Below are 21,122 nucleotides of genomic sequence, written 5' to 3'. Positions count from 1 at the left end.
CTTCTGTTAACGCTGTAGATTTTTGGTTTTAACAAATCAACTCGCATTTCCTTTTTTATATCAAAACCCTAATTTCATCCGGGGATTCAGTTTCAGCCTCGAAATACCTATCTCTCTCTCCTCCCTCTCTCTCTCTCTCTCGCTGAAGCCCTCCACCGATTGCTGTTGGACCGCGATCCCTCCATCGATCCTCGCCAATCTCTCCGCAACGAAACCGCAGGTTGGTTGCTTTCCTCTCTCTTATCTCTCTTTAATCCCGCGGGGCTCCTCTCTGTCCCCCTCGATCTTCTTCGATTTCGGTGTCTTTTGAGTCGGTGGAAGCCGGGGATTTCATTCCAGCTTTTGTGTTGAATTGTGGATATTCCTCCTGTTTGAGAACCTCAGAGCTGAAAGTTTGAGATCTTACATGGTTTTCCGTTCTATAGGGGATTGCGATTAGCGTGAGAAAAAAAAAAAATCTTTAGGTTTTTCCTGAATTTCACACACATAGACTTAGTGTGTGTTTCTGTCGCTGGAGAATCTTGGTGTGTTTATGGATACTGCTTGGCAGTGGCAGACTCGGACGGACTTTGTGTTCATTTGCTATGCTCACTTCATAGCATTCATTGCGCGATTAGGAACCTGCACTCTATTGTCGAAGTATCAAAATTCTGACAAAGTGTGAATTTCATGAAGCATGTTTTGTTTCCAATAATCGTGTTGTTGAATTAGGATAATTGCGATCATCTTATATAGTCCATTTTCTTCTTATCACTCCGAAATAGGTGACTGCCTAGATATATAGTTAGAGGCAAGCAACGTTGAATTGTAGGTTTAAGATACCCTTAGCAACTTGCTGTTCGCAGGGGTCGAAGTCTTTTATTTCTGTTAGTTTATTGTTCATGACTTTGCTTCTTCTAGCTAGGTGTTTCCTTTTGTATACTTTGTGTGTACTTAGGGGCACTAAATTTTTAATGATATGTGTTGATTATTTATAAAAAAAAAAAGTTTATTGTTCATGACCAATTTTTTTTTTTGTTAGTGTTGTTGCTTGTTTTGAATTTATGAAGGCATATAAAATAGGCTACATAGATTTGCGTTGACTAGTGTATTTCAGTTCTTCATTGGAAAATTTGAGTTTAGTCTGATTGTTTTATCCAAGAAGTTGCTAAGTTGGTATCTTTGTTTGTCATATTAAGTGGTTATACGGCACAAAATGTCTTCTTTTTATTTTTTTATTTTTTTATTTTTTGTGGTGGGTGAAGCATTGCTACTTAAGCTCAAAGTAGCTAGGATTTCCTTCGATAGAACTTATCCCTCACCATGATTGATCTACTTTTGTGTGTTGTTTGTTGAAAATTTCGGGACATGCTATTATGGTCTTTCTTTTTGGTTCAAATTTCATGGCTGAGCAAGAATAACATGGATCCCTAGAAATTCAAAATGTCTCGCCGCAATAAATGGATGGTTGGTGCTCTCTTGAGCCTTCTGGTGCCTTTGGGGTGGGGTTATGGAGGTTTGTTAGGAGGGGTCGGGGGAATTTCTCGTGCCATACTAGATTTGAGGTAGAAAATGGTTCCAAGATTAGATTTTGGCATGATCAGTGGTGTGGGGATATGGTCCTTAAGGAAGTATTTCCAGTTTTATTTGGTATTGCCTACAAAAAGGATGCTTCTGTTGCAGATCACTTGGAGTCTATTGGCGCTTCCAATCAGTGGGATGTGAGCTTTACCAGAGAGACACATGATTGGGAGGTGGATGTATTTGCCTCTTTCCTTAGAGTGTTGTTTTCAGCTAGAATGAGTCGAGAAAGTGAAGATAAGCTGTGGTGGGCCCCCCCCCAAAAAGGTTGTTTAAGGTTAGATCATTCTTTTCTTCCTTGATTTTCAGTGAAGGTAGCCGTTTCCCATCGAAGAATGTTTGGCGGACTAAGGTCCCCTTGAGGACGGCTTTTTTTTGTGTGGTCAGTGGCTCTAGGTAAGTCCTAACTATGGTTAACATCGGGAAGCGGAATATCATCATTGTAATGGACAGATGTTGCATGTGTAATAGAAATGAGAATTCCTTTCACCATCTTCTTTACTGTGATTTGGTTTATTCCATTTGGATGCCCTTTTTGGTCGGTTTGGTTTGTCTTGGGTTATGTGATTATGTCTAGATGTTTAGTCCACTTGTATGCTTGTTAGTGGACTATCGGCAATACGTGAAGTGCAGCTATGTGGAGGATGGTGCCTACGTGCGTTTTATGGTGTTTATGGAGGGAAATGAATGACAGAAGTTTTGAGGACCAAGAGAGGACACTGAAGGAGATTATGTCTTTGTTCTTCGTAACTTTGTATCTTTGGACTTCTGCTTATGTCTCTCCCTTGTTGATTAGTCGTAGTGATTTCTTTGTTCTTTTTGCTCATTTTAGCTAGGAGTTTCCTCTTGTATACTTCCTGTGTACTCAAAGGCGCCTTTACGCTTTTAATGATATTTTTCGATTACTTATCATAAAAAATAAATGGATGTACAATGAGAAAATAATTATAGATCTTTTGTTTAAGGTGTGTACGTATGTTTGATTGTTCAAAAAAGGTGAACTATGCTGCAACTAGTGAGGCCATGCGAGTTTTGGTGTGAGATTCTTGATTTTTCAATGGTTCGTCTAAAGATGTCTGCATATATATGTGGTTGGTTGTTCACAAGTATGTTGAGTTCTTGATACTGGTGGTACCTTATTGTACTATTTGGACTTTTACATTTTCTAGCATGGCATACTATTGATTGAAGCTGTGTGTTTCACAATTTATCCTAGCAACCTACCATGTTGGTGAAATATAATAATATTGTCCCTTGATAGTCTGATTGACCGTCGTAGTTTTTTTTTTTCCCCACTATTTTGTTATAGAATGCTGCTGCACAAGATCCATAAAGGGGGCTAATATGCTGCTAAGTGATTACAACTAGTTTTTCTGGTCACGAGTTGTCTTCACAACATGCTGTTTCGGTGAACTTGTCATAACTCAGTTTATCAAAATTTTGCCCACTTTGGCATCTTTAGTATTACCCATGCTTGTGGAGGAGTTCATTTGATGAAACATGAAGAACACATTAGCGTCACTCTAGCTGCTACTTAATTTGAACTCCATGGCAACAGTTTTTTTTTTTTAATGTGCTTATGCAAATTAATGATTAAGGCTAGGTTTATGAAATACTCGCTCAAAAGTGTTACTTGCTTATGTGAACTTTTGTCAGCAGATTCTCTATATGCCCTAGCTGTATTGAATGTGATTTTTGGCCATCTTCAGTCATGAAGATTATTAGTATTTAAGATTACTATTGTTTCTTCTGAATGGAAAAGCACATATACTGTTCAATTACCTTAAATGTTTAGCAAGTACTTATCAAAAAAAAATTACCTTAAATGTTTAGCAAGTAGAACTACTTATTAGAACATGAATTGGTTGGATTCCCACAATTTGGTGGTATGCAGGGGTTGAGTTCTCTCTTGGGTTAAACTTAACCATCAAAATAAATAAATAAAGAGTCATCTCTGTTGGTTCAATTTTGTTACAGTGGTTATAGAGTGAGTTAACATCTGTGTTTATCATTTTCAATTTTAATCTCTCTTATTAATGGCTCTCTCTCTCTCTCTCTCTCTCTCTCTCTCACACACACACACACACACACACACGTAGATGGAATTTCACACACACGTAGATGGAATTGAAACATTTTTAGATCAATTGTTTGATCAGAGGTCAATAGGACTTGAGGGTTCACGCAATAATTTAAAGTCGGTGAAACCTTTCCCTTTTTATGCCCCTTAATATTATATGGTCTGCAAAGAGAGGTTAAGGTTCATAGTTTTTAGAAGATGAGACACCTTCTAGGTGATCTCAACCAGAAATTTATTGAATTATTGTCCAATTTTGCATGGAACTCAACAGGAAAACTGGAAGTGGATGGCTGACTTAGCATGAGGAATGGATAAATTTAGTTATAATCGGGCAATTTTCTGTGTGCTGGACTGCCTACAAAATAACATATGAAGATGGGATATTTGTATAGAATTTGTGCATGGAGTGACTTTATTTGTTTTTCATGGAAAGTTCTGTTGGGGCAAGCCTTTTAAACTAATTAGCTGAGTTCTCAAGCTTACAATTGATGTTTTTGCTGGGATAGAAGTGGGTTGTTAGGGTGGGTGATGCATTAAAAGTTCTTGCACCATGACAATCTTAGCAAGATAATTGTTTGTTCAAGTAGTCATTCTTTATCTCCTTGGCGCGTACGGAAGGGAGGAGATTCTCCTGGAAGAGTGTGTGGCGGACACAAGCTCTCCAAGGGCGGCTTTCTTTGCATGGTTGGCGGCTTTGGGCAAAATTCTGACCTTAGATAACCTCAGGAAGCGACATGTGATTGTGGTGAACAGATGTTGTATGTGTAAGAGGAGTGAGGAGACAGTTGATTATCTTCTTCTTCATTGTGAGGTAGCTTCTGTCTTGTGGAGTGCTTTCTTTGGCCGCTTTGGGTTGTCTTGGGTGATGCCTAGGAGGGTTGTCGAGTTGCTAGCATGTTGGTGGTCCTCGGGAACTGTGGGGGAGGGTGGTGGAGTGTTGCAGTCTGGAAGATGGTGCTTACTTGCTTTTTTTGGTGTTTATGGAGAGAGAAATAATAGGTGTTTTGAGGATTTGGAGAGGTCCTCTGAGGACATATTATCCTCTTGTCTTCATACTTTGTATCTTTGGACTATAACGTATGTTTGTCCGGTGACGATTAGCTATGCTGAGTTCCTTGTCCTTTTTCTCATCCTAGTTAGGTGATCCTTTGTATACTCCCAGTGTACTTTGGGGCATTTGCTTTTTTAATAAAACTGATTTACTTATCAAAAAAAAAAAGAATTTCTTTTCCTCATTTGCTATATGCTAATTTTCTATGCCTTTTGTGATAAAAAGGAAGGTGATTTTCCCCCAAAATCGATCAGTCAGTTACTCGTGAATGATAACTGTTCTTTTCAGAAATATATGCACTCTTGTGCAAGCATAGAACGTCAAATTTTCAAGTTTTTTGATGTTTACATTTCTGTTCCATTGAGTTTGTATGGATGCTTTTATGCTGTATTAGTATTGATATGAATATATTGTTTGGTAGCAGAAGAAAAAGAAATTGTATAAAGCATCTATATATGGCATCCCCCTTGTCTGTCTGTCTCTCTCTCAGACACTCCATTAACGTCATGAAGAGATTAGTAATCTGTATTTTTACGTCTTATACAGATAGCTTCATATCTTGTTGCTACTGAGAGAACTTTTTGTTAGTCATTTAGAAAATAGCTGCATAATACATTGTTATCTTGAACATTGCAGGAAATATTTTTTTCTTTCTAAGATGTCTCCAGCTTCTAAATCCAAGTCCAAGGACAAAAAGGCCAGCAAGGAACCCCAGAAGGCTTCAGCAAAGTCTTCAGGACCTGCTATTGCAGGTAGTGGTATCCCTGCTAGTGCATACGATCCACTTTTGGGAACATTCCATACCCTTGAAACATCACCAACATCTTCCAGTTCACCTCTTCACACTAATGGTCGATTCCGAAACATAGATGAGACAGATGAGCATCCTGGAGGCTTGCCTGCAGCTGGGATTGAGTATGATTCTGTCTCCAATAATGGTAGCTGGTCTGGTGAGTCAGAAGACCATAAAGAAAAAACATCAATTCCTCCTGCTCGGAATGAAACAATACCAGGTGCTGAAGGTGACAAGCGGGAGAAAATCCGCCAGAAGAACGAACGGAAGCATCAGCGCCAGAAGGAAAGGCGAGCTCAGGAACTGCGTGAGCGTTGCAGTGGCTATCTCATGTCGAGAAAGCTTGAAGCACTTGCTCAACAGTTTGTGGCAATGGGATTTCCACATGAGCGGGCAACAATGGCCCTCATACTGAATGAAGGAAAAGTAGAGCAGTCAGTTATTTGGCTGGTTGAAGGTAGTGAAGAAGCAGAAAATCACTCGGATCAAAATCTTGCTGGTAGTAATTTGAAAATTGACATAGCAGAAGAGATTGCTCTGATTGCGGATATGGAAACAAGGTACAAGTGCTCAAAGCAGGAAGTTGAAAGAGCTGTCGTTGCCTGTGAGGGTGATCTTGAGAAGGCGGCAGAAATGCTAAAAGTAACGAAGCAAGATTCATTTGATGCTCCACCTAAACCAGAAGAAACTGGCGATCCTCCGACCATTAGTAATGGCAAGCTTACAGTTGCAGCCACTAACACAAGACCACAAACAAAAAATCCTCCTACCGTACAACAGAAAAAGGATGACAGGGAATTCAATTATACAAAAACAACAGCTACAGTTGTAGGGTCTTCAGAACTGGGGAGCAAAAATGTGCAGCAGTCTTTGAAGAGAATACAACCGAAGTCAGAATGGGCAAGACCCCAACAAACTGCTATGTCGGCTGAGAAACGGTGGCCAAATGCTGCATCAAGTCCTTCGGCTTCCTATTCTTTGGCATCACCTGTGGCATCACCCTTGCAGGTGTCAACATCACCAGCCAAGACAGAAACCCATTATGTGACCGTTGGAAATGAATTCAAGAACCTTCAGCCTGGAACAATGAGGGAACCAATTATAATGATGCAGCGGCCACAATCTGCCAGTAAGCAAGGGCCAACCACTAGCATGAGCTCATCTCCTCCTGGAACAGCGGCCAGTTGGTATCCTTCGAATGGTGTTGAAGTTATGAAGTCCAATGGCTTTTTGCAACAAATTCCCAGCACAAGAGGCCTCAGTGCAAACGATCTGAGCTTGAATCACATGTACCACCACCACCTTCAATATCAGCATCAGCATCAGCATCAGCAACAGCAACAGCAACAGTTTTTTCCCGGCAGCAGCCCAGGTGATTCCCCTGGAACCAGTCGAGGGAATAGCATATTGAGTAGAGCAGGTACATTTCCTACACTTGCTGCTGCTTCCTCCCTTGGACTCTTCTCTGGGTTGAGTTCAACTCTGTCGTCAGGGTCGTCATCTCCAGTAGACTGGAGCACGGGTGGATCAGTGTCTCACTTAGATTACACCAGCGTAGACTGGAGTTTGAAGAGAGAATCGTCTTCACCAAGCTCCAATGGGTTGTGGCCTTCGTTTACAAGGAGCAACACCCACATATATGATTCAAATACTTCTGGAGTTGGTGCTCAGCCGGCCATGAGATCAGTGCCTCATGCAAATGGTGTGCCCATAGCTGGGTTGCAGGGCGGTGGAGCGGTCATTGCTGATACATCTGCTGCTGGTTCTAGGGAGTGGACATCCCCCTTTGAAGGGAAAGATCTATTTAGTTTACCCAGACGGTTTGTTTCTTCTCCTTCGCTGTAGAGGGTGAAGTGAAAGAATTTAATGAATAAAATGAAAAAAAAGGAAGACCTAGAAAATGTGCGTGGATTTCATGTTGGTGTTGATGATATTGTTGGTGGAAAGCTTTAAGTGAAAAAAAAAAGCATCTTAGAATCCTTTGCTTGATTCCTCTTTCCCTCGCATTCATTAAAAAAACACACAGGGGGGGCATTAGCATGACTAATTTTGAGAGAATTGCTTGCAGCTTACCCAGTGTGACAAAATCTTTTTAAAAAATAAAGCTTTAAGCATAATACCTGATTAATTAGAAACCCCCATTCCCCAATGTTCACATCTTCACTAAATAATGGGTTAAGATCCTACTTTGGCCTTATAGCATCCGCAGTGGCTTATCTAAATTTCTATTTAAAATCACTAATTAAAAGCAGCTTTTTATTTATTTTATTTTTTAAATTTAAAAAAATTACTTTTCAAAAACATACTACATTTTCTTATCTAAATTATTTCTCTATTCATTTTTTTTTTTTTATATATAAAAAAATAATAATAATAATCATCCATTCTTTTCTCACGCCAGAAAACACATCCAAACGAAAACATCTAATAAGAGGTGTTGGAGCTAATTAGGCAAACTCTTCACTTACAAAAAAAAATCGATGAGTGTTTTTTACCTCTTGTAGAGTCTTATTTCTCCTCTCTCTCTCTCTCTCTCTCCCTCTTCTCCGTTTTCTGATATTTTGGAACCAGAAAATTGATCTGGGCTTTCATGGCCTTGACATATATGCCACACAATCATCTTAAAAAATCAGGGGTGTTAATGTTATACATACATGATTAAGAGTAATTTTTTTTACACAAGAACATAAGACAACATTAGCATATATTAAACACCATTCATTCAATGATACAACAACACTCGATGATTTTCATTTTATCTTACTTGGGGCCATAATATTACTCAACAGACTCAGCAAAATTGGAGGCTGAGGTAGAAGCACTTGTTGAAGCAGGTTCTCTGTACCACTTATTTGCTTCACGAATCAGAAAGTTGGCCTCTGCATTTCAAAATAAATTGTAGCTTAATTTACCATCAACCTTAAGCAAACCTATTTTATATTTGGGAAGGGAAGCAAAGTTGTAGGTTTTTTTTTTTTTTTTTCGTAAAAAATCATTATTTAACATTATAAAAATTGGAAATTGCACATAATAAGTAAGTTTTAAGACATCATCTGAGGAAGTCTACATTCTATTTTCTATTTTTTTTTCCCTTTTTTTTTTTTCATGATTTACCAAGTTATTAATTGTAACTTTTTAATATCTAAAATAACAAGATAATATAAATTCTAAAAAAAGTTTACAATTTCTGCCACAGGATAGTGTTGGATTGTAAATCATGTACATATTACCTATTGGAAACATATAAGGAAAGTGGGTGGAAAAACCTAATTGGAATAATGAAGCACAAGCGTGTAATAAGAAAAGTTTGGAAACCCATGGGGTTTCAACAGAGAGCCATCAAATCACAAGAATGTTGATGCATTTTACCATAAAATTTACCCTAAAATTTGCCTTTAATGGCAGAAATAATTCAGTGTAACTCAACACCTAAGACAAATTCTATAACTGATGTGGTAGCATTAAGTATATTCCTAACAAATTTTAGATAAATATTTGCACTTGTTTCATTAATGTTAGGGATTGGCTTACAGCTTTAAAAACATCATGGAGACAAATAAATCATAAGCTATGAGGCATAACTATCTGAAGCTTACCTGACAAAAACACTTCACGGTAGTCATCATCATCATATAGAAATTGTGGGGGATCTGGAGAACCAATACCAACAATGGTGCTTCCACTGAATCAAATATATTGAGAAAATTAAAACGAGTTTGCGTTAGTAAAATCAATGAAAATTTGCATGTCAACATCTGTTGTTCAATCACAAGACTTCAAACCATTTCCATGGATATCTTCTTTTATATTGCCTGAGCTACATATAAACAGAAGCAAGTACAAACAAAATAAATAAATGAAGATCTAATTGATAACCTAATGCTATAAACAATTTTTACCCAAATAATATATTTTTTATTTCTATTTTCCCAGCATAATTATTCATTGGAGCTGAACGATGGAACTATAGAAGTATATCCAGTTAATTGCTCACTTTGTCCTTTGAAGGCTTCAAATCAGAATTGGTGGAATGGTTATGGTTTTTCCGGGCTTCCCAGCTTTGTGTTAGCTAGAAAGACGAAAGCTCTTAAGGAGAATTTGAAGGTTTGGTACAGGAACGTTTTTGGAGATGCAGTTAATTGCTCAAAAAAAAACTCCATAGAGAGGACCTCAAATCTCAAGCCAAAATTTGTGTATGGCTGTGGTTGATGATAATGATGCCATTTTTTTCATCAATTGGCAAATTCACATAGCAGGGTAAACTACATTGGGGAATTAGAGGTGGATGGAGTTGGCTATTCCGAGGAAAGTTAGGTGAAGGATCAGATTATCTTTGATCGTTTTAGGTGGAGGTTTAATCGTAATGGAAAATTCGATAATCGATCTTTTAATGAGTCAAAAAAGGATCTGATGGAGTGCAATTCCATTTGAAGAGTAATTTGTGGAGCAAGGTCCTTTGAAAGTGCTTTTTTATTTTGGGACAGTAACTTCAGGGAAACTTCTAACAATAGAGAATCTCATTCAAGAAATATCATTCTAGTAGATTGATGTTGTATGTGCAAGTGTAGTGATGAAACTGCAGATCATTTGTTGATTCATTGTATTAGTGGAGAGTGAGTTATCATCTTTTTGTCTTCTCTGTTTTTTGAGTTCAACAAATGATGCCTAAGAAGGTCATTGATGTGCTCTTTGGGGGGAAAAGTTGGTTTGGAAGGCATAGAAGTTTTCGCATTTGGAATGCTGTCCCATTTTGCTTAATGTGGATAGTTTAGAGGGAAAAAAAATTGCATGTTTAGTTGTGTGGAGTTTTCTATTATCGAGTTGAAATCACTTTTTGCGAGATCATTTTTCAAGTAGTCTCATTTGCATTCTTGATGAGAACTTAGCTGAAATACTATAAACTTCCGTTCGCCTCATGACTATATTGATAACTATCATAACAGGAGAAACCACAGTTTAGGCCCTAGTCTGTGCTTGAGCTCTCATGTACAAAATGGGAAGGCTACCCCATCTTTGACGGACAAATTATGCACCCTGAGACATTTCAAAAAGTGACGGAATTTTTGTTTTTTGTTTTCTTCTGTCTTTCTTCCAAAAAGTGACTTTTTGTTAAATATTTAGAGATTATTCTGGGATCTTGATTACAGTGTTTAAGATTTCTTCTAATCTTTTGCTTTGCTTGTGCAGTTGTACTCACTACAACTGAATTTGAAGACCATAAACAAACTATAGATGCTCTTGAATATTTATTTGAGTGATTGAGAGGATTTAAGAAAGTATTCCATATTGTATTCTTGTGTGCCCTATGCAAGTAACTCGAGTCTAAAACTTGCTATTGTGATTGCAAATTTTCTACTTGTGCATATCTCAATTAACAGACAGTGACAATAAAATAAGAAACAATGTGACTTACCAGTACCACATCCATAATATACCTCATTTATTAGAGTGCAAGCTATCAATCTCATTTAAGTATGAGCAGAACTGAAATTATCTAAAACACGGACACACAGATACAGGCGCACACAAAGTATATTCTTAATGTGTTCTAAATGCTGAACTAGAAATGAAGATTTAAATAGGTATACAAGGATTTTACCTTCCAGACATAAAAACAGCATCGTATTGTCCACGGCTAGCTGCAATTACACGCTGTTTTAATCTTCGAAGGGATGGGAGAACTTCAAATGCAGGAGGCTCTGCAAAGAAACACATAATAAACAAGAAGAAAAAAAATTGTAAGAATAATAAAAAAAAAAAAGCAGCACCAACAACATCATCTAAAATTCTGATCCTATGGATATACTATTGGGACCTACTCCAACTGATTCTTATTATTTTTCCTAGGCAAAATTGCATTAATGCAAAAAAAAAAAAAAAAAAAAGGAACTATAAAAGGAGGGGGGCGGGGGCCCCAACGAAGAATAGGTATGTTCATAACTTGTCCTTCAACAAGTCAAATTAGAAGCCTAACCTGAACTTGTCCAATGGAGCAAGGTAGGTTAATTGGAATATAGCTGAAGGAAATGTAAAGGGAAAGTAATGGAAAAAAGGCAAAAAAAAAATATGGGCAGAAAACAAATAGAAGGTCACACATACCCAAATCATTTATACAAACATCTGGAGATATTCCATTTGTTGAGATCTTCTCCAGCAATGTTAAGGGATCAACCTTACTAGTTTGACCCAACTGGAGGCGCTGAGAAATCAATGCTTGTTTTAGAAAATTTTGACAGTATAAAAATTAGTGCAAATCGAAATTCTTTGATTATCTATAAAACTGCACTACCTTGTAAACTTCAGCTGTCGAACATGCCTGCGGTGGCTTTATGAGAACCATTGGAATGTCCAAAGATACTGGTGGGGGAATATTCTGAACAACCTGGACAAATCAGAACCAAATTCTAGTGGGAACTCTAGCAGACTATGAAATTCACATCCAAGCAAGTCCAGTAATATGATATAAATTTCTAGATTCTTTTCTTTATGTTTGTGTGCATGTGGCTGGGGCAAACTGATGAAAGGGGCAAGACACAAATTTTACTTTAATTTAGTTTTATTTAGGTCTAATAATTCAGTTATTAGTATTTAAATTTATGTTTGAATTAATTTTCAAGATTCAAAGGTATTTTTGGTAATTTAATAAATGGGATTGCCCTAGGGTTTAGTCCTTAGTCTATTGAAGTGTGTTTTGTACGCCAATGGAGGAGACTTGATGGAATAAAACAAAAATGAAGAAATGATTCTTCTCTCTTCTCTGTTGATGTTGTATGAGAGAACAGACGTGACACTCACTTTTGTCAAGGATTTAGTCAGCAGGTCAAAATAGAAGGAGAGATAGAGACGGAGAGGAAGGCATAGACTACAAAAAAGAAAAAGAAAAGGAAGCTTTCAGTGTTCTGCTTGGTTGACAACGGAATTAGTAAGACCAACAAAGTCACTCAAATCCATGTTTAGGCTCGAGCTAGCAACAACCCATCCAGACACTTTTCAAGATTTGAGAGGTTGGACTTGGACCCAACATTTTCAGAGCATATATTTTCAACTCAACAGCTCAAAACTTGAGGTCAAGTTTTCTCAAACCAGGAGAGAATGATGCAAGTGCCAAGAGATAAATTTCAGTTTAGTTTAGTTTTATTTAGGTTTAATAATTGGGTTATTAAGTATTTAATTTTCAAGAGTCGAGGATATTTTTGGTAATTCGATAAATGATTTTTTAATTTTATAATTAATCAAAATATCATTAAAACATAAGGCGCCCCCAATTACTCAAGAGAAGCCACCTAGGAAGTAGGGGGCAAAAAGAACAAAAAAATTGTTATAACTAATCACTAAAGAAGCAACATAAGAAGCTATCCAAAGATACAAAGTGTTGAAGAAAAAAGATAGGGGTAATTACCTTTTCCCCCCATCAACTACAATACCTTGGCACTTTGCCCCCATTAACTACCAATTGTAACAACCAACCCCTATGAACTACCATTTGTGCCCAAAAACCCCCCTTCCGCCAGTCAAAGGCCCCTTCCGTCAGTCTAAGGCATTAACTCAGACGGTCTATACGTCACTTTGCCCTTATAAACTACAATTCATTGTCAATTTGCCCCCATGAACTATAACGCATTGTCACTTTGATCGTCTGAGTTAATGCCTTTGACTGACGGAATGGGTGTTTTGGTCACAAAATAGTAATTCATGGGGTCGGGTGTCATAGTTGGTAGTTCATGGGGGCAAAGTGAAAATGCGTTAAAGTTTATGAGGGGAAAATGTAATTACCCCAAAAAGATATCAACTCCAAAGTTTTCTCGTGGTACTGAAAACAGCTATCATTCATTTCCCTCCATAGACACCACAAAAGGCATGAAGGTATCATCTTCCATACTACAGCAGGCATTCCACCAACAAGCAAACAAATTGATTACTCGTCTAGGCATAACCCAAGACAACCCAAATCTATTAAAGAAAACATTACAAATGGCACACACAACCTTACAATGAAGAAGACGATGATTCACGAACTAATGGACTCCCCATTCCTTTTGCACACACACCAAGCAACCATAATGACGCGCCGCTTTTGTAGATTGTTCATGGTAAGAATCTTCCCTAGGGCTGCCGACCACACAAAAAAGGCCACCCTCAACGAAACCTTAGTCCTCCAAACACTCTTCTAGGGAGAATGGATCCCAAATTGACAACCCATGGACCTATAGAAGGATTTAACACCAAACAATCCTTTTTTGGAAGGAACCCACCATAACTTGTCTTCTCCTTCTCTTCTCATTCTTACTAAATATAACATTCTGTAGAACGAGGCAAAGACATCCACCTCCCAATCCTGAGCCACTCTAGCAAAACTTACGTTCCATTGAAATGACACCTCCAAAAAATTCCATGTGAGCCTCAATAGGAGCATCCTTTGCAGAAAATTCAATAAATGAGTGTTGCCCTAGGGTTTAGTCCTTAGTCTATTTAAGTGTGTTTTGTATTCCAATAGAGAAGGCTCGATGGAACAAAAAAAATGAAGAATTGATTCTTCACTCTCTCTCTTTCTCTCCCCCCTCCTCCTCTCTGCCCCTTCCTTAGAAGAATATTGAATTTAGAGAAAGGTTCTCATAATGCACAAAATTTGCCTTCAATAGCTAAACTAATATTAATAACACGTGCCTTCATCAAGTATTCAAAAAAAGAGTTGCAACGGTGTGGCTCCAAACAAATTAAATTTATGTTAATACCACCAGCCGTCCATCCACAATTGATAACTCATGGGTTTAAATTCTATACCAAACTAACCCTAACAGCTCTACGAAGAGGATATCATGAAACCGTATAAAACTGAGTATCTTAGCTTTCTCCAAAGAGGAATAGATGTCTCAGTCGATTCATAATTGGATGCTATGTCCATCTAGAACGAGACACTAAGTTAAAATCTTAAGACTTCCCTCGAATTCATAGTTTCCAAAGTGAATTAACAAAACTTAATATCTGACTCCTAACAAACTTCTGATACTATGTTATCAACTCAAAGCTAAGAGAACTGAGAACAAAAGCAGCACAATAGCCTAGCATCTCTGCTTTTGAGCCTAGACATTAATAGGCTTATAGGCTTTTGCGCATAGCCTAGTGTGTTCTTACACATGTTAAGGAGAATCGCAATCACAGAGCTTGATAGGAACGTGGAAGGAAAAAGGACAAATCTATGAACTGCAAACTGCATTTTTGTAAAACATAGACATACCTCACCTCGACCGGTACAATAGGCTGCTCCCTGAGAAAAAAAGAAGGGAACATCAGAACCAATCTCACTTGACCATTCTTGGAGTTCCTTTTCAGTAGCAAGACAACCGCTAAACTGATTTGCTGCCCACAGTGCAGTAGCAGCGTTGCTGCTTCCACCGCCAAGCCCAGCCCCAGTAGGGACCTTTTTGTCAAGATGAATCTGCCCACAGTTTTTGAATGGGATTATACAATGAATGATTTACTAATACAATGTTCTTAAGAGATAAGCAAATCTTAATATTTATGGCCAGAAGTATAAAAATCATCTAAAACATTTCTTACCCAAAAGAAGTTTTCACTGCCGGTCTTCTTCCTGTAAAGGTTAAGGGCCTTAATAATCTGCAAAAAGAAGGTTTCCAATATTCATAAGATCTAGAACAAGAGAATATAGAAATAACCACATTAAGTTTATGCCCTACCAAATTTTTGTCATCAAGGGGAACTCCAGGCACATTGGCCGACAAACGATCCTGAGTTTTTGATGGTGACAAAGAGAACTTAATTACATCTCCTAGACTTATAACCTGAGGCAGAAAAGTGAACAAAATGTGACTTTTGTGAAAGAACAGAAAACAAAACTGTGAAAAATAAAAGCGAACCCAAAGACATAAATTTACAATAAATATGACTTTAAAATTAAATGAACTCAGTATTATCTGAGCAAGAGCATTTATGCATCTAATAAACTTTTTACACTTACAAAAGAAAAAAAAATTGAATGAACTTACATGAAATAGAGATGCCAAATCATGAAAACCATCTTCCCTCTTGTTGGTTATTCTTAGGAAAACATTAACCTGCAACACGCCGGCTACCAAATTCAAGATATAAATAGAGAAAACCAAAATTCCACAAAGTTCAACTCAAAGCAATAGAATGTGATTACCTTGCAAGGCGAGAACAGAGTCATCCTTGAAAGAGGAGCATCCCTGTCCACTTCATCTGCCAACTTGCTTAATCTTTTCTCAGGATCATACACTATCTAATTACCCCACCAACCAACCCACAATCAAAAATATCAATAAACTCAACAAACGAAAAAAAGACTGAAAATTTAACTGTAACCATGATAAGAAAAGGGATCGAGGAACAACCTCTACTTGTCTTCTGTCAGTGTTTGAATCAGAAACCATGGCTCTGACCCTTTGGAACTGAGAGTGTGAGTGCAAAGAAGAGGACCCATGTGGCCTGAACGAAGAGAGATGGCTTCTCCTGAAGGAATTGCACGAAGGGAGGAAGACATGATGACTACATGGGAAATGAGAGGAAGCCATGGATGGGCTGTGAGGCCTCTCTAGTTGCAGCCCCAAGTTAAGTTCATGGAAAAGCTCAAGCGATTTGCTGATTTCAGTGACTGGTGTCAGTATGCACTAGAGTATCAATTTGAGCAAAGCAAACGGAATCAATCTTGTGAACTTTTTTTTTTTTTTTTGTAATTTCACTTCCTCACGAAGATGTGGCCTTTTGCAATCACTCCTAAATGTTTAAAGCCACTCACTTTGATATATCGAACTTTAATTTTCTTTTACTTTTTCCTTTCTATCATGCATAAAATTACTAAATTATTCTTATTAAAATTACTTTTTTACTGTTTAATTTAACTGCAATATGTAAACAGAAAGAAAAAAATTGAAGAAAATCAAAGTTTAATACACTAAAGTAAGAGAATTTAAACATTAAAAGAGTATTTGCAAAAACCGCGAAATTTTTCGGGGCAAGTGAAATTACCTTTTTTTTTTGTCTTCTTTTTTTAACTCCCCCGTCTTCTTCCGTCTTCATGCTGGTCGGCCTGGTTTTTCGAGAAAGGATTTTGTGGCTCCTCGATTGGGCTTTAGGAGCCAGATTATTATTGGATGGCTCCTTGGATGAATTTGATTTCGACCCGGCCCATGGTCCGCTTCATTATTGTTAGTCGGGTTAATTATAGTTTAGGGATAAATACAATTTTGACTCATATGGTTTGGGGGTTTGACAAATAACTTTCAGAGTTAAAAAAAATGATTAACCACTTCATATGATAAGCAAAAAAGAACAAATTAGTTTCTACTATTGAAAAGATTGACAAAATCCGTTAATATATCACATTAGCAAGAATCAGGCTGATCAAAGAGAGTAGCCAAACTATCATATGACCATTGGAGTAGTTCAATCACCCATTTTTTTTTCGTTTAATTATTTTTTACCATTTGAGGTGGTTAAGTGTCTGGTTAATAGCCATGATAGTGGTTCAACTACTCTAAATATGTCCAAAGGGGGGCCGAACTAGTTCTAGAGGTGAAACTTGGTTCCGGTAAATGGTTATTGACTAAACTCGCAAACCGAAATTGGGGGTAGCCAGTCAGTCAATTTAGAAAAACGGCTACCTGGTCATCCGAACCAGTAATCATGTCTTTAAACAATTGGGCATGTTGGGCCTATTTGGGGTATTGGGCATATTGTTTGGGCAATTTAGCTATTTTAAAAAAATAATTACGGCTTTTTTGGCCTAATAAGTTAAGTTTTGTTGTGATTATTAAAAAAAAAAAAAAAACTAAAACAAACGATGTTGTTTTATGTTTTTAAAAAAGAAATATATATATATATATATATATATATAACTGGGTGTTTGAAAAAGCAAAAACTGATGATGACCAATTATAACTGGCCAAATTTACACTCTTACGAACTACCCTTAAAGTCATGGGATGGTTCGACCACTTATATTTAACATATTAACAAATTCTGTCACTTTTTTATTTTTTTAGAGGTAGAGACTGATATATTTTACTTACAATAAACTTTTTAAGACTTTATTAGAAGGTATTTGTCAGAAATGCTGGACAAAAAAGCATTTATCCCAATAAAATGCTTTTAATAATTAATAATGTTATAGGCGATCGATCGTGGCCCACATTATCTGGTGGAAAGAGGGAAACAATATTCTAGTTCCCAACCGAAGGATATAACTGTTACTGTTTATTCCGTTTTCCCTCTCCACTGAAACAAAAGGCAGAAAGAAGCAGAGAGAAACTCGGAAATGGCAGTGTCAAGTGCTTGTTTTCAAGTTCCGACGCTTCTACTAAACCCTTCTTCAAGAAAGCAATTGCTGCAAACTCACGGCTACAAATGTTCCTCTCGACGAACAAACCTTCTTCACAAATGCTTCTCCCAGCGGCAGTCTGAATCCAAGCCCACCCAGAAGGAGAATGAAGAGTTAGAGTTCGAGCGGCTCTTCTCCAACCTCAACCAATCCACATTGAAAAGAGAACCCGGTTTCCCATTTACTAAAACAATTTTTTAATGCAGACCCAATATGTTGATTTTTCCCTGCTCTTGTTCTGTATTTCATATTCCATCTTCCGTTTTGTGAAAATTTTTGTTTCTTTGTACTTTCAGGAAGCCTTTCTAGTGCAATTTTCCTGGTTGCGGGCACCACGGTATGCGTCTTTTTAGTAACATATTTGCATTTTGTATTGAGTGTGTTTGTGTGTGCAGCTTAATGGAAAGATTGTAAGCACAAGGAATTAAATTAGTTATCATCAAAGAAGTCTTCGTTAAATATATGATTCTTGTTTCTGCAATTTGTTGTTGTTTTGGCATTCATTTCTACTGTTTCGAAATATTGAGTAGAGTTTAGTGTGACCATCTTTGCGTTGAATGCTATTGAATTCCATTAGGTGGGTGCGGGAATTCTTGCAATTCCAGCGGTCACACAAGAATCTGGATTTCTAGCCTCTGCAGTTGCATGCATCGTTTGTTGGGTCTTTATGGTAACAATCTCTCTCTCTCTCTCTCTCTCTCTCTCTCTATATATATATATATATATATATATCTCGTTTCTTAGAGAAGTTAAAAAATTAGTGCAGGTTGTGACGGGGTTGCTCATTGCTGAAGTAAATGTGAACACCATGTATGAGCTGGGTTCTGGCGGTGTATCATTAGTAAGTTCCATGTCTTTTGAACGTTACCCAAACTCAAGAGCATGTTTGAGATTGTGTTTGACAAATAGAGCTTTTAAGTTAAAAAGCATTTTTTGGCAAAAGTTTTATTTTGAAGCTTTTGCCAAAGGTGCGTTTTGGCCATTTTTGGGCTTTTTAAACTCTTAAAAGTGCTTTCAATTTCTTTTACTAAATATGTATTTTTTTCTTCAAGTGGATTTTTTAAGTGTTAAACGCGCTTTTAGACCCATCAAACGCACACCCAAACAAGCTCTTAGTATTTTCCTTTCCTCAAGAGGAAAAAAGGTGCCTCCACATACATTAATTTAGTGGTTCAAAGCAAGGCTGTGCATCTCTATTCCTATCTAATGAGTGTATAAGTTCTTATAGATGAACAACTGTGAGTGAAATATAATGCACTTAAAAGCTTAGTATTTGCAAACGTTTTCCTGGATGTCTGTGCATGGTTAACCTTGTGTTACCCAGATCTATTATAAGTTTGAGGTTATTTTATGTTGATTTGCTGGGTATCCTTTTCATAATTATGAGTTTCTCAGGTTAAAGGTTTTAAAGATAACATAATTTTTCCACTCTGTGAATGATTTCAGGTATCAATGGCACAGCGAACTCTGGGAAAAGTGGGAGTTCAAATTGCTTGGTAGGCTTATATGCACCCTTTAAACTTTTAAGACATATATATGGCTAATTATTGTTAGCCATTGTGCAAATTAATGAGACAAAAGACAATAATTCTAGGAGCCAATTAATTTTGATTATTAGTTACTCTTCTTCTAGCTTTGCATCAGTTTTCTTTTTTCCTTTATTTATATATATATATAGTTTGACATCTTCTTTACCATGAAATCTTATTACAGTATATTTTTTGTCCCACCAAAAGCTTGGTCACACAAACTAGGCTTTACATGAGCTAGCAAATATGATCCTGATCAAATTATCAACAAACTGGTGCATATACAGTATAATAAATTGGCAACTGCTAACTAGTCAACATTTAGCTGCTCTTAGCTAATCTATAAGGTTCCGAATTTTGTTTGAAATGTATTGGCTGCTTGGGACAATTTGAGGGAATGTGGAGAACCTTAACAAATGATGATATAAAGAAATCACCAGCGACATTAAGCTTCTGATGGTCATGGATTCATCTCAGCTAAACTACACTGGATGAGGCCGGTTGATGGTGGTAGACCAATTCATTTCCTCTTAGTGATACAAGTCTAAAGTAGTCCAAAATTCTATTGTACGCTCATCAATGTTTCATTGATATTGTTTTTTTGTTTTTTGTTTTTTGTTTTATGAATAATAATTTATTGAAAAAGAAGGCTTGTGCACACGAAAAGTATACAAGAACAGCAACCATCCTAATGGGGCGAAAATCTAAAAAGTTAACAAGATCTACAAGACTAGAGGAATAGAAAGAGAAATTAGGAACAAAATTTACAGCCCAATCTAAAAAGGAACTCAAGAAGGAAGCTTTTAGTTGCTGCACATTAGACACATGGTTTTCGAAAAGACGTGGATTTCTTTCTCTAAATGCTCCACATTAGTAAAGTAGGGATGACTTTCCATATAGCCTCTTTGGATTGTCTCCTTCCTTGTGTCTTCCAACAATGAAATAGCTCTAGAATATTGCTAGGCATGACCCATGAGACACCAAACAAGATGTGAACCAAGTGCCATATCTCGATAGTAAACTCACAATGAATAATAAGGGGGTTTACGGTCTCCTCGCTCTTCTTGCATGGATCATTGATAGTATTTGACCTATTAGCAATTTAAAAAGGCCTTATAAAGATCCATGTCATCAGATTCTGTCAATTTCTTAACTCACAGATTTTTTGATTGTCTTGTCAACGTTTGATGGTCATTCTTGTTGTCTTGCAGTTGGTCTTACATCTTTATACATTACGCCCTTCTTGTGGCATATGTGGCTCGTTCTTCAGATATTTTGACAAACTTTCTCAGCATTCCATTGTATGAACTATGTTCCTAAATGTTTGCATTTGAGTTGTGCCTACCAAATCTGTAGTTCTGTAAGCAGCAGTTTTATGTATTATATTTCAAATACCATTTTGTATGTTTCTTAGGTGTTGATGGCAGCATTATGGTTGCAGATGGGAAAGTGCAACTTTGTTTTCATTGATTTTTGGATGCATATGCTACTTCGGAAGGTTAGTCGACCTTCTTCCTATTCTCTTGGTCTATCAATCTCTTCTGTAAGTTGAAAGATTTACCTTAGAGTTAACTCGAATTAGTCTTGGTTTTGGTATGGAACTACAACAGCTTGCTTGTTGGTAGAGCCTGATAGGCTATATTATGAATCAATATAGCTCACCTCTAAATCCAAGGATGTGCTCTTTGGCTTTGGAATAGTACGCTTTCCATTTACCTAGAATGCTGCTTACTGTTGGTTAAATCATAGATGCA

At 37.2% G+C, this 21,122-nt stretch overlaps 3 protein-coding genes across 3 annotated transcripts in view; 2 read left to right on the top strand and 1 right to left on the bottom strand.

The window, feature by feature from the left end:
* Positions 1–7,473, top strand: LOC132164182 (uncharacterized). The gene is made up of 2 exons (XM_059574619.1): positions 1–220; positions 5,328–7,473. The coding sequence occupies exon 2, from the start codon at positions 5,350–5,352 to the stop codon at positions 7,327–7,329; it is 1,980 nt and encodes a 659-aa protein (XP_059430602.1). The 5' UTR covers positions 1–220; positions 5,328–5,349; the 3' UTR covers positions 7,330–7,473.
* Positions 7,474–8,105: 632 nt separating this feature from the next.
* LOC132164535 (4-diphosphocytidyl-2-C-methyl-D-erythritol kinase, chloroplastic/chromoplastic) lies at positions 8,106–16,184 on the bottom strand. The gene is made up of 11 exons (XM_059575061.1): positions 15,855–16,184; positions 15,647–15,742; positions 15,489–15,557; positions 15,180–15,284; positions 15,043–15,099; positions 14,720–14,920; positions 11,774–11,866; positions 11,584–11,683; positions 11,084–11,183; positions 9,081–9,166; positions 8,106–8,363 (listed from the first exon to the last, which is right to left on the bottom strand). Exons 1-11 carry the CDS (start codon positions 16,032–16,034, stop codon positions 8,263–8,265), a joined length of 1,188 nt encoding a protein of 395 aa, XP_059431044.1. The 5' UTR covers positions 16,035–16,184; the 3' UTR covers positions 8,106–8,262.
* A 1,535-nt stretch (positions 16,185–17,719) lies between these two features.
* Positions 17,720–21,122, top strand: part of LOC132164116 (uncharacterized) — a 15,030-nt gene continuing 11,627 nt past the window's right edge. Inside the window, exons 1-5 of the mRNA XM_059574540.1 lie at positions 17,720–18,011; positions 18,136–18,176; positions 18,417–18,509; positions 18,606–18,680; positions 19,286–19,335. Coding sequence (XP_059430523.1) covers positions 17,777–18,011; positions 18,136–18,176; positions 18,417–18,509; positions 18,606–18,680; positions 19,286–19,335 — 494 coding nt within the window. The 5' untranslated portion in view covers positions 17,720–17,776. The remainder of the gene's footprint in view (positions 18,012–18,135; positions 18,177–18,416; positions 18,510–18,605; positions 18,681–19,285; positions 19,336–21,122) is intronic.

The sequence above is a fragment of the Corylus avellana genome, chromosome ca10 (genome assembly GCF_901000735.1).
Source record: "Corylus avellana chromosome ca10, CavTom2PMs-1.0".
Lineage (NCBI taxonomy): Eukaryota > Viridiplantae > Streptophyta > Magnoliopsida > Fagales > Betulaceae > Corylus > Corylus avellana.
The sequence above is the reverse complement of the archived record's forward strand: the minus strand, read 5'-3'. Positions and strand labels throughout refer to the sequence as shown.